Raw genomic sequence first — 14392 nt, forward strand, 5'->3', positions numbered from 1 at the left:
GAGCTGAACAGTCGCCCTGGCAGCCCTCACTAACTTCAGCCTAATCACTTCAGTCAATCAGAGTCAGATGATCTATAGGAAGCCTGTTTCACATGGGTTTCGAGGCCCCGCTCTGCCAAAGGGACAATCGTTAAACGCCAGAAGATTTTTTTTTTTTACCACTAGCTGTTTAACTGTGTGTGAGAGAGCCCTGCATCCAGCCATCGGCTTTCATTACAACTGGAAGTGTAATTAGCTGGAAAAGTTTCAACTGCACTGGCGATCCAGCCAGCCGGCCAGCATGGATGAGGCGTTGCTGTGGTCCTGCTTTGTACCACAGCAGCTCGGCAGCCGGAGAGACAGGAGCAGGCGAAGCTTCAGACAGGCCACAGAGTAGGCAGCAGGAGAAGACACATAGGCCGATTGAAATGTCACACACTCTTTAAATGGGCTTTGGCTACACAGGCAACCTCCTACAGTGGATCCTCATTAAAGGAAGACTGAACATGCTGTTAGCTTGCTCGGAGGCCAAACTGTGCAAGACTCCAGTGACAACAGCCCTCAGTGCTGAGCTGTGAACATGACAGCAGGTGACAATGGGCTACAAATGGGTACAAGGGCTTGCTGCAAGTGTATGTATTATGGTTGTGTGTGTGCATGTGCAGCTGAGAATGTCCAGTTTGTTCCTGTCTTCAAAATAACACAATACAAAACAATGAACAACAATAACTTAAATAAAATGCGAACATAGAGGGTCGCAAAGTCTCTGGATTTTTTTGTCAAAAACTATGAGACAAGGATCTCTTCTAGCAGCAAGCCGTGGCCGCCTCGACTAACGAGGTGGTGTCGACGAATGTAAAATGTTTTTTGAGGGGGAGGGGAGGGGTCAGCACCTGCTCTGTCCCTGCCTCCCACCCATCCTCCCTCCCTCCCCCCTCTCTGCGTCTAGTTGCTCTCAATCAGTTCGAGGGGACTCAAAGCATCAACGTTCCTGTAGGAGGAGAGGACGGGGGAGACCTCTCAGGCTGCAGTCTGCCAGATGTCTCAGCCCCTTTATCAAAATGTTCCAGTCCTGCGTCCCAGCATGCATCTCTCCCTGCCAGAACAGAGCTGGCGGAAGTCTCTGAAGGATGGGGCCGAGGCGGGGGGCTGATGGGAGAGCTTTGGGTGTTGGGATGGTAGAAGAGGACAGGGGATGCAGTCAGATACAGGTGGATGGCTGCGCTGTGGGCTGCTGTTTACGGTTTCTCAGTCCACCAGACTTCTCCTTGTATCCCACACACATCTGCTGAGATACATCGACGAGTGCGCTGGCCACTGCCAAGCCTACACAGACACAGAAGAACTTGTTTAGTTAAAACTGAAAAAAGAAACAAAACTACAGACTTATTAATTGTTCATTCATTTTTTTAAAATTTCACCTTTCATTATTTTCCATGGGATAGGCCTACGTAATGTGTAGAGTGGTGTAATAACATATAACACATGTCCAAAGTTTCAAATTATGAGGTCCAAATATGTGCAATAATCTTTGTGAGCTTAAAGCTCGCACTGCTCCATCAAAGAAAGGGGAAGCCCCTAATATGGTCACCTCAGGCACACAGCTCTGGCCATGAGCACAGAAGCCCCACCCACAGGCTGTTCAAATCTTTTGTTCTGCGAGGGGCAGCCAATCAGAAGAGAGCTTAAAAGGACGACGACCTTTAAGGGCAGAGGAGCTAACTGAGAATCTCGAAAAGAGTCCAAGAATAAAAATGTGGAGGATAACAGGTCAAATTTAAAGTAGAAACTGACCCATAAATGAGGCAATTATTGCAGGTAAGTTCCATTAGATATAGAGTACTAAAATGTTGAGCCATAATAAAATGACTAATAAATCACATAATTTAAAAAACTAAACAAAACACTGAAATATATGTATTGGTGGCAGTCTCAAAAACCCAGTATTAATTGGGTTACACTTCAAATACTTAATTGTGGGAAAGCTGCTGGTGCGTGGAAAGTAAACAGGCAAGCTCCAACTCACAACACATACGCAGACGAGGAGCTGGCAATCATTAACTTACACCACACTTCATCAACATTTATTAATATTCTCTGAGCCATGAAATACCAATAAACTCCATTTATCACCAATATTAGATGCATTTACCCCAATCAAGTAAACATAGCTGACGGCAAAAAAGAAAGCGGCTGTGCCGGGGAATCACATACAGAGAAATCATACAGCCCGCTGCAACTACTAGCTTTCTCATTGATTGAGAAAGGGGTACAGGATGGCTTAAATCACCTAAACGAGGCTAAGATGCAAATCAGTGATAATCTAGAGAGGCGATATCCTCTTGGTTGTTTGCAGAGTAACAAGGGCAGCCATTATGAAATGAGCTGAGCTGAAAATAGATGTGCTGTAAGGATGTGATGCTGAAAACTGAAAACAGCTTAAAGATTTGATACCAACGCCGGCGGATGGGAAACAAGTTAAAAGCATTAGAACAGGAGACCCCCCAGGGTACAAGGAGATGGTAGGAACACGGCTAACATGGTCTCAACAAAAGCTGCCCGAGGGAAAGCTCCATCGAGAGCCGCGGCAGTTTTGTTATGACAAAAGGACAATGTGGTAATTAATAAGGGCCTTAGGCATGCTGATGGTCTGGGGACTGCAACTGTGGGAGGCAAAGAGCTATACAACACAGAAGAGGGGAAAAAAATACTGAAAGAAAGGCAAGCTGAATTACTGAGACACTAAAAGAAAGCGAACAGGAAACAAAAACTAAGAAAAGGTAAGCGATGCAGCGCTGGGTCTTATCAGAGCATCTTGAAAAGAAAGATAAGGGAAACAGATGAAGCATGGGTGCGAATGTAAAGACAGCAAGTGACAGAGCAGAGGATGAGAGAAAGTAATGGACTCAATCCTCAGTGCTGTCAGAATGTTGGCAGGAAAGGAAAGGAAAGGAAAGGAAAGAAGGTGGAAGGGAGCACAGAGAAACAGGAAAAAGACTAGACTGCATTTTAAAGCAACAAGAATGAGGATGAGGAGATCGAGAATGAGTCTGCATGGATATAGCTGCAGTATGCTTCCTAATACACAGAGTGGATGAAGGAAGGAAACAGATGAGAAGGAGGGCAACAAGCAGCCTTCATTTCACCACAGGAAGAGAAAAAGAAACAGAAAGCAGGGAGTGAAGAGCAGAAACAGGAACACCAGAGACAGCACTGCAGCTTTCAGGCTGAAGAATTTTTAAGAATCAACACATCCATGTCAAAACAATGGCGTCACTATGAAATAATTACTGTAAACATATTAGACTATTGTCAAGACGGATGAGTATGGATGTGTATGATTTTTGTCAGGACTACTGAGCACATCCCATAATCCCTGATCAAGGAACTAATCAAGTTCTGCCTAAGCCATTTAAAAATCTTGTTATTTTTGATTGCCCTGGTCTTTCATTAACATTTACGAGTGTGACAGACCTAAAAAGTGTTGCTCCACAATAGCTTGTCACTGTGCACAAAACACACAATGTCTCACTTGCATTGTAATGTGGGTGAAACTCAAGATTTTATTTGTAACACATATTCAGATTTCTGTTTTGAGATGATGAACAAGCACACAGAAATGGCCTGAATGACGGAGTGCTGTGGCTGTTAAGTATACGGGTTTTATTGGGGTCACTAAGAGGACTGGGGAGAGTTTGCGGTTTTTAATTATTTTCTTTTAGTTAAGTTATTCATGTATATTAAATGCATTAACTTGGAAGTATTTTGTAGTTTTACATGGTACAAATATAATAAAAATGCAGTTAATCTCTAGATGAATCATCAATATCACGGGTTTAATTTTCTTAAAACTGGAGCTGGTGTGTGCATGTGGGCGTGTATCCACTGGAGGCTGGATCATAAAGTCGGCGTCGGAAAACAAAACAAAGGGGAAGTGAACCAAGTTAAAAAGAGACTGAAAGGCTCAAAATTGTCACGATTCAACTAAAACCAAAGCTATAGTACATAAAACACAGGGAGGAAGTCAGATCAAGGAAAGATGATGTAAAAAAAAAAAGTGAAGATCAATCAAACAAACAAGTCAGGAAAGAAAACATGTGAAGGATTTTAGAGGCTGCATCTTACCAGACTGTCCTGGAGGAGGGATGCCGCCGGTGCCCCTGGGTAACCGAACAAAGATGGAGAGCACGGCGGCTTTGTTGCCAAAGCAAGGCTCGAGGGCGATGGGTTTTGGGACGGACTGTGGAAAGAAAAGGGAAAAGAAAAAAAAAAATTAGACATCACAAGCCTCTCAAATCCTGGTGAACACACACCATTTTCAAAGCCGTGGATAACAGAGGCTTTACTGTTACTGTTCTTGTTTGTGTCAGCAACATGCATAGAAACACACACACACACACACACACAAAAAAATTTATCCTGTGCTGAGATGCAACTACTGATCTGCAGGCACAAATTGCCCACCCCTCCAACCTTCAAAATCCCCAGCTGAGCACAATTTCATGACAATGCCGCGTGTGCGCAGCGTTGGCAATGACTGGCTATCAAGTGGAGATACCTGAACGGAGATTTGTGTCTGCGGTGCAGTCCTGTCGCCGCAGGCCGTCTGACACACCTGACTCCCTAATACCAGTATCTCCTTTTTATCAGAAACTCATCCATATGTGGGGATGAGTCCCCCCCCCCCCCCCCCCCAGTAAACACTGTCCAGATCTGCTGCTGCTACCCTCGTACAATATTTATGGTTTTACTCTGACAGAGGATATGAAGAATGCCACCATCTTGCCTGCATACAGATAACTTCTCATGTTTCTCTGGCTTTGCCTTTTGAATTCCTGAGCCGGACAGAAAAATTGGGCCATGGCACGGCTTCACACACTACTGACACTGCCTCTCAATGTGTTCAAACACAAAACCTTCCAAACAGACAAGCTGAGATCCTTCCCACGGCAGTCTTTACACTCTGGAGAGTTGAGTTTAACGCCCCAAGTGGGAATGCAGCTAGAGTGAGACACACACGCGTGCGCACAGGCATTTTAACATGCACATACAGCAGTACATACACACTTTGTTTTGCTTTTCCACTCACAGAGTCATCACAGCTTGTCTCACTCACACATACAGATATACACACACAGGCACAGTAAGTATACACATGGGGAGCAGGGCAGTAATGATATTCAGGCTCTGACCCATTTTACACATTTATTCTCTGCTCCGTCTCTCTGAGGCTTACCTTTCATACCAGCAGGATACACAGGCTGTCTCACAGGTAGCTAGGGAAGTGGCACAAAGACCTGGATGCCTCTGGGTGTCTACGTGTGTGTGTGTGTGAGTGGGGATTCAGTTCAGCTGATGTTGTAACAGAAGGGAGTCTGTATTTGTTTATGCCCCCACAGATGCGTGTCTGCCTATTAATGGCACGTGTGCTTTCAGAGGTGTATCTGTACAACTGGCAATCTGACAGAGAAGGGCGTTTTATTCTCCATTATGTGCACTGTATACAGTATGCCTTAGTGGATAACGTCACGCCCTTTTAGACACGCGCCACACTCAATAAACGCGCTGGTGATTTTACATGTCGGCCTCATGCCTGAATAAACCATGAGATCAGTTTTTCCCTAAAAGCAGTGACTGGAATTTGACTGGGTAGGACACGGTAGCACTCCTGTAACATTTTCACACAACTGTACCCTCTTATGGTCGATGTCTCAAAGGGGCTTCTTGCACGCAAGGGATCGCAGCGCCTCCCAGCACTGGAAGCTTGACGGGCAGGCCACTAGACAGTGTCATGACAGATAATCGACAGGGGCTCCCACTCTCTTATGGCCTCATGCAACCTTGCAAATACACACTCTGCTCCCAGATTTCAGACCAAAACCAACATGGGGGCGTTACTTGCAAACTTTCTCTTACATTTACAAAACAGTCACTTTACTATTTTGTCCAGCAAAATGCATTTCTAAAAATATTTCATGTGCAAAATCAGCCATGCTTTTTCTTCATTTTACATCAACGATGGTTCTCGTTTTCAGGGTGGGCACCTCTGGTTTGCATGAAGCAGCCTATACCTCAGCTATGGAAATGAGGAGCGGCAAAACATGGCACCCACTCAGCTACCAGAATGGATTATACTGTACATATATGGTATATGTACAGTGACTGGTAAGACGGGAACTGATGGAAATCCTTGGACACCCAGCAAGCCATGTGGAGATAAACATCTCTGTCGAATTCCTCTGTGATTTTAGGGCCCGATGAAGCAAGTCAACAATGTCCTGCAGACGTGTGCATTTAACAAGCCGACCAGCTGATGTAACATTGTGACAGAAAATAAATAAGTCTACCTGAAACATCAAAGAGAGCCTCGCAAATGCCGCAAAACTCTAATTATGTGGCAAATGAATCCAGCACTTAGAAATTATGCACAATGATATATAATCAGTTTAATAAAACATCCAAAATACTAATACTATGCGTGCATAGCAACCAGCGAAACAGAAAAACTGGTTTCACACACAATAGTTCAGACGCATCCACTGGAAACACTGCAGTCAAACAAGCAGCAGCAACTAAATATCCAGACACCAGAACTATGAGCTGCTTCTCGACTCTGACATGCTGGAATTTTAACCATAACTTATTGTAACGTTGTGACTGAAATTAATCTGACTAATGTAGACAAAGAGGCCCAAAGATAATAAGATCAGATATTTTCCTCTCTCTTCTCCTTCAGCTCCCTCCTTGAGCCTCCTTTTTTTAAACTCTAATTTCAGAAGGCTAAAATCAAGCCAAGTTTATCCCAGAGTGCTTGACCTTTGACTCAGACAAGAGAAACCTTAAGAGCAGCTTATCAAAGAGAAGACAGAGCTCCTTCCTCCATGTAATGTTTTCCATTAAAAACGGGGGAAAAAAGTTCTTTCACTCCCTTCTTCTGCCTCTTGTTTGTCTTTGTTATATTGCTTTCAAAATGTAATTATTATAAACAAAGAAAACTGTTTCTAAGAAGAAAGGCAGTGCTGACAGCCACCTGTTACACTGAAGTATTTATCGTCCCTACCAAAGAAATGTTTAAAAAAAAAAAACACTAACAGGTGAGAGCAAATTTCTCTGGACGAGGACAAAAAAAAAAAGTCATATTTTAAGAAAAATATACTCAACGTAATCAACATGATTATATATAGTAAAAGCCATTTGACTGACTCTACATTACACTTTTATATGTATTCATTTAAAAGACTAACAGACTTTTCTTATAAATGAGCACTAAACATCTTAACAGTGAAAACAAAGATACACTATATCAGAGGTCCCCAACCCCCGGGCCGTGGACCGGTACCGGGCCGTGGGACATTTGGTACCGGGCCGCACATAAAGAATAAATAACTTAAATTATTTCCGTTTTACTTATTATCTGCGCCTAAACTATATTTTATTTTGAAAAATGGGCGGATTCGCTCCGTTACTTCCCTTCAGGCCTGTCTAACGAAATCGGTTGGTTGACCTACATAACGCTTCTTTAAATTTTTGAGTGCTCAACAAGAGTAGAAAATGTAAGAACTAGTCCATTTACCATTTTTATTTATCAACACCGGGGATAGCAGTGAGGTAGACCCAGCCATCAAACTGACTCTCCAGCGCTTGACACCGCGGCTCTGCAGCCACGCTCCATGTGAAATCGGCCGAACCCAGTCAAACCAGAAGCCAGCAAAAATGAGTATCAGAGAAACAAGCTCAGGGGGCTTACACTGATTCAGTGTTATGGTGAGTTGTATTTTTCATGCGCTTTATACAGTAAAAATCACCTAAGTCGAAGTCGCACAAATCGGGTTTTCGCTCTAGTTGGATGGCATCTGCAGGTCCTGATTTTCCTAACATTAATTCCAATAAAATCATCACATAAATCCGTCGGATATTCACCTACCTCGGATGAAAAATCTGGTCCCATTGTAATAAATTTCCAGTTAAATGTGATCGCATAAACTGGATGAGTTTAGCGCTAAAACCCTCCTCAGCTCCTGTCCGCCCACTTCCATGCATCGGCTCGTTCATGCACAACTACACACACACTAACAATGCCTGGAAATTGTTTTAGTGTTTATATCAGTTCATTTCACCGGGGACAATCGTGGCAAGTGCAGCTACAAACTTGCACTTACGAGTAAAATTTCAGATTATAAAATTTGCAGAAGCAAATTCATAGATGAAGCAGAAGCCATTGCAGCGAAATTCGATAATAGACCCCAAACTGGGCCATTTGAATCCGACTGAGGTTATTTTTACTGTATTTGTTTTTGCGGTGTATCTTATTTTGAAGGCATGTTTTACCATGGCTCTAACAGCTGACCAGGGAGCGCTGTGGGCAGAGAGCCTGTTATTCATGTTGAGGCGGGATGTTACGAGAACGCTGCTGATAGAGTTGCATACGAATACAAAGTGGATTCCCGTTTTTTATTATTATACGTAGAAAATATCACACTTGGTTATGGTCGTATCATTTATTTTGACGTATTTATTCGCCACACCTTAAAAGCCGGTCCGTGGAAATATTTTCTAACACTAAACCGGTCCGCGGCTCAAAAAAGGTTGGGGACCACTGCACTATATGACCAAACACAATTACCCGTCTGCCTTCACACACACGAACTTAACTGGTATCCCATTTTTAATCCAGAGGGTTTAATATTATTTTGGCCACCCTTTGCAGCTGTAACAGCTTCAACTCTTCTGGGAAGGCTTTCCATAAGGTTTAGGAGTGTTTATGGGAATTTTTGACCATTCTTCCAGACGCGTGTTTGTGAGGTCAGACACTGATGTTGGGCGAGAAGGCCTGGCTCAATCTCTGCTCTAATTCATCCCAAAGGAAGAACTTGACTGGCCTGCAGAGTCCTGACCTCAACCTAACTCACTCATCCATGTGTTTATGGACCTGCTTTGTGCACTGATGTTGGAACAGGAAGGGGCCATCCCCAAACTGTTCCCACAAAGTTGGGAGCATGAAAAATTCCAACATGTCTAAGGAAGTGATTGGCCCAGCACCTGAATTCAGTGATTTGGATGGGTGAGTGAATACTTTTGGCGATACAGTGTATTTAAAGCTGTTACATGTTGTGACAAACACTTTCAGCCCTGCCTCCCAGCACCTGTGCTTATTGGGGGAACTGTAAGCATGCTACTACTGCTAATCCTCTCCATCCCGTGTCAGACACGAGGCTGCAAAACTGCACATGTTTTACTCAAACTCCTGACTGTTCTGTCTGAAATGGCATGTATTAACCAATCAGGAATCAGCTGATGATCAACTAGAGCAGTAAGGGTAGATTATACTATTTATAGGCACACCTCTCTCTGAGTACCTTTCCGTGAGTGAGCATGCAGACAGAGGCTGAGCGCTCAGAGAAAAATTAAGAGTCATTCTCTGAGTGATCATTTCGATGGTAAATCTAGTCAAGCTCCCAGCACAGACATCATCTTTAACACACGTGTGTGTGTGGTGAGTTTGTCAGTGTTGCGATTATAAAAATCACCTCTTTGATTTGGATTAAGACCAATTCCCTGGAGCACCCGAAGAAAAAGTGGAGCAACTTTTAACAGCACAACCAATTAAAAAAAAATAAAAATGGATGAGAGCTAATGTATGTTTTTATAGAGAATGGAAAAAATAAGATGTAACTTGAAGTAAATATTAATTTCATTTATGTTAAGGGTACTGTGGGACGCAGCCAGAAAGGTTTCCATATCGCTCCAAAGGCACTTTAGAAAAGCAAATTTAAAGACTCACAAGAGAGGTGGGAGAGAACCAGATAAAAGCATCCTATTTTTCATTTGATTAAAGTAAAAGCCAATATTTTCCCTCAAGGCAGGGAAAAAAAAAAACCCTTAATATCCTTTACAGCTTTGTGTGATAAATGAGTGATGACTCAATAACAAGATAAGACAACAAAGCACTCACTATAAGGATCATTTCTTCCCATTTTCAAAATCAGGGTGCCAGAACATCATTATATTCAGCTGACATGGGTTGCTAAAAGAAATGGGAATAAAAATACTGACAACTGACAACCAATACAACATAAGGTAGTGCAATATCACACTTGGCTAATTTTGCTCCTCGATCCCTCGGTGCAAGAAAAGATGAAACAATTATTTTGGCCTTGCCAGCAGCCCTTCACCGAGGCTGGGTTTGCTCCAGTCCACAGGTCTGTTTTTGCCTCGGGCAAAATGTATTTCTCATCCAGTGTGTTTACAAATTGAAAAATAAATAAATAAATAAAATAAGTGGTGCCGTGATGGCTTGAACACATCTGTATTCTGTGTAAAAATAAATAAACAAAAGAAGAAAAAGACTAGCAGCTTTTAATTTCACAGCTTAGAGCTGTCATAAGACTTGTCTGCCAAGTCCAATTTCCACTGCAGCAGCTGCAAGCTGCTCTTAGCTTCTGACTTGTTTTCGTGTCGTTTCTCATTTTAGAGCAGCGGCGTCCCGCATTCAGACTGAAGAGGGAGCAGGTATTGCAAATAAGCATGGTATTGGAAGAGACTTGCCATCAGACTGATGTGAGATGAACAATGGGATCATTTTGATTTCAAAAGGCCTTGTTTCACTGTCAATTACAGTGTTCATCAGGACTGCATCTGATGTACAACCTCAATTTCAACTTGAGGCTACAAGGCAGGTGCTTCACTTTCTATTTTTGACAAAAACAAAACGGGGGGGGGGGGGGGGGGGGGGCACAAACACACACCCAGTTTATCTTCCACAACATACACTTTATTTTGTCCTGTGCAGACATTAAAGGGGGAGGGGGGGGGGATCAAAACACAACACCTTGAAAAATTCAATTATCCATCCTTTTAAACTCTTTGAGCGTGCTTTGTCTTTGCCTAAGATGTTCCCCAAAGGAGGTGTCTCTTTCTGTGGTCTTCTTCAGAAGCTGCATGTTAATAACATTCCCCAGCAGATCCCTGTGTTACATAGTGTTGAAGCCCCCCCCCCCCTCCGTCCAACTTCCCTCACCAGCCACCACTCTGGAGAGTTATCTAGAGTGGCCAGGCAGAGCGGCAAAAGGTTTTGTTAAATTACCTCCACTAATTAGCCCAGTAGGAAGGATTGCCCACACACACGTGCACGCATTGATGTGGGCACACAAAGCGGCTGCATGCTGCTCCGCTTTCATCCGCTGCATTCATCTTTACTTTAGCAGTAGCCGGGGTACAGTTTCCCCTTAGCAGCAACGAGAGCAAGTCAGCCTCTCTGCTGCTGTGACTCCCCAGGTACAGTACAGCCACTTCCACTAAGCCAACTCTGAGTTCATATTCAGTCGGTTTCTTTTCACCAAAGAATGTTTGGCAGCCTGTAATGGCAGCATTACACTAAATACTCCAGAAAAGTTCATCCACGTACAGTACTGTGCAAAAGCCTTGAGCCAATTTCTATTCAATTTCTGTTCAATTTCAATTTCATTTCTTTATATTTTGCTGGGAATTAGGTGCAGCAATTTATCAGAATGTGCGAGCATATATGGAAATATTATGTAAGCATGCAGTGTTGTTAAAAAGTATTTCCCAGCTTTCTGAGGTCTCGTTTTCGTGAATATTTGTCACAGAGCAAAGAAATTTTAATATTAGATAAAGATAACCCCAGTAAATACAAAATGCAGATTTTAAAGGATGATTCCATTAATTAAAGGGAAAAAAAGGGCTTCATGATGGGCTCCAAAAACTCTACTTTGGATCTTTTGTTCCATTCTCTGTCAAACTGATCCAACACTGTTTCAACACTGTTGAGACCCAGTCTGTGCCCGAGTGTGTTCCACTGTGTGTTTTTTCTATCCAGGTACACTTTTACTGGATTTATAGTGGAATTATTATAAATGCAGTTTTACTGTATTGCATGGTGAAGCCAATTCTGATGGTCCTCCTCTCCATTCATAATTAACCAACTTTGACAACATCCCTCCATCAGACCTGTTGCCACTCATTTTAGTTTGGCACACCTCAACCTTTTCTCCTCATTTTCCTTTTCTTGGCTTCTTGACAGCCACCCCTCCACTGAGACCATGGCTGATGAGGCTTCAGCAAACAGGAGCTAGATAAACTGAATGTTCAGGTGTGTCTCTCAGGTCCTGTGTCAGGTCTTTGTTGTTGTTGGGTTTTTTTTTGTTTTGTTTTTATTATTTATTAAGGACATGACTTTCAGGTACTGTTCATCTGCTGGAGATAGTTCTTTAGGCCTGCCACTGGTCCAGTTTCCTCAATAGATTCAACTAAAGAAATGAGAACAGTGCCTGAAAGTGCCTAAAGATACAATTTAGATACAAAAAGATACAACACTAGTTCTTGAGTTAGATGCCCTTTTTATCCTTGAATGGTTTCGAGGTTAAGACAAACACTGAGAATGATCAGGTCCAATGACTGGACTGAAAATGAGCGAAAAACCAGGAAATGTCCAAAGAAATGCTTTGAAAGATCAGAAAGTCTGGAGACCTGTTGCTCAAGACCACGTTAAAAAATTCTGAGGTCTGGCACCTTGTAAGCAAAATATAAAGAAATGAGGGGTGGCTCAAAGATTTTGCACAGTACTTAATATTTCAGTGAACCTTATGACTTTGGTTCACAATCGAACCAAAGTCATAGGCATGGACTAGTGACGTGAAACCACACTGGACAGAGTGTAACCCCGGGTGTTAAGTACGTACATGTACAATAGTACCAACTGCATTTTAATTTTATTAGAACAGATGACTAATGATAGCAATGGCTGTCAACATCTTTAATACACTGGCACACACTCAACCCCAAACAATTTGCTGGCCAAAACAAGCAAAGAAAACGCACAGACCTGAAACGCTGGAGCTCCAACACCAAACACCAAGATTAGCAGAATGCACCAGACCTGCAGCTTAGAATGGTGTTAGATAAAACAAAACTTTTCCCCAATAGCAAACATTTTTTTGTTGCCACGTATGTCCTGATTCCTCTCGTCCCACAGTATCTATGAATAAAAGCAGAGCAGAAGGCGTCACAAAGGTAATCATCTGCCTGCTATGCTGGGACCGCAGGCTCCATTTGGCAGGAGCTGAGTGAATATATCTCATCGGCGGAGCAAGTTTGGACTTCCCATTGCGACTATAAACAACTTTAATGATCTTGAGCTTGCTGTGTGGCGGCTGGCCTCCTGTATACTCAGATTGTGGGCCTTAATACACAACTGTAGCATCCTGATAAAACAGCATGGAAACAAGGGGAAGAACCTGCTCCGAGTCGCTCAATCTGAACTGGGAGGAGATAGGATAGTGCGCACTCACTGTCTGAGCAGGTTAAGGCACAGAAAGCTGAGGAGGAAGATCTAAATTGGATCTCTGCTCCTGGGCTGCTCCTGCCCTGATGGAGAGGAGGAGAGCAGGCTGGGAAGAATAGAAGGGGAAAAAAAGACCAGAGCTGGAAGAAGAAAAGGTAATGCAGAGACGGAGGAGGAGGAGGTGGTCTAATTCTGCAGCGCCTTTTCTTTCTCAACCACAGTACAACAGCACAAGAACACACAGGGGTGCACGCAGAATGCATATAAACACACACAAAGAGGAAGAACAAACAAACAAACCAAAACAAAACAGATAAGGCCAACAGAAAACCCCAGATAGCTGATAGGATCGGTTAAGGGCTGGTAAATTAGAGGAGGACACTATAGTAAAGTAAGGATGTCAGACAGGAGTCAAGAGCAGGAAAAGAAAAGAAAGGAAGCAAAGGACAAAACAAAATGGAGAAAAAAATGTGAAAATAAACAGAGGACAAAACTGAAGGGAAAATATGAGAAGACAAGAAAAGCAGCAGCAACATAAATACAACAATGGGAAAATATACAGATTAGATTAGAATAAAGAATAAGAAAATAAATAAATGAAAGACAAGTTTTAAAAAAAAAAGAGTAAAAGGAAAGAAGAGAAGCAGTGCTGGGTAAAAGAAAAAGAAAAATCAAAAAGAAGAAAACACAAGAACACATTAAAAGAGGAGAGAGGGCATAAAAAAAAATAGGAAGTGGGGCCAAGCTGCAAAACAGAGAACAGTGGAAGAGGCTAACAAAGGAAATTATGATGAAGAACAGACAAAGGAAAGATGAAATAAGATAATAAAAGCAAAGATTAACAGAAGAGATGAAAACAGGACATTAAAAAAAAAGAAAAGACAAGAAAGAAAAAGGGTGAATAATAAACCAAAGAAAGGAAAATGAATAAAATGAAGATAAAAGCAAAAAAAAAGTAAAAGATGGTAAATCACAAAGTAGTTAAAAGAAGAGCAGAAGAAGACTGAAGAAAGAAGAAACGAAGAGGAAGAAAAGGAGCACGGGGAAAGAGGAGGGGGTAGAGAAGGGAACATTTAAAGAAAGAAGAGAAGAGGAGAGGAGAGAAGAACTGAG

General features: G+C 42.5%; 1 protein-coding gene across 1 annotated transcript in view; it reads right to left on the reverse strand.

Annotated features, from left to right (window-relative positions):
- Positions 1-402: 402 nt before the first annotated feature.
- The window catches only part of atrn (attractin), a 128537-nt gene continuing 114547 nt past the window's right edge, over positions 403-14392 (reverse strand). Inside the window, exons 28-29 of the mRNA XM_030718251.1 lie at positions 4105-4219; positions 403-1305 (exon numbers count right to left, since the gene is read on the reverse strand). Of these exons, the coding sequence (XP_030574111.1) occupies positions 1181-1305; positions 4105-4219 (240 nt within the window). The 3' untranslated portion in view covers positions 403-1180. The remainder of the gene's footprint in view (positions 1306-4104; positions 4220-14392) is intronic.

This window comes from Archocentrus centrarchus, chromosome 22 (assembly GCF_007364275.1).
Source record: "Archocentrus centrarchus isolate MPI-CPG fArcCen1 chromosome 22, fArcCen1, whole genome shotgun sequence".
Classification (NCBI taxonomy): domain Eukaryota; kingdom Metazoa; phylum Chordata; class Actinopteri; order Cichliformes; family Cichlidae; genus Archocentrus; species Archocentrus centrarchus.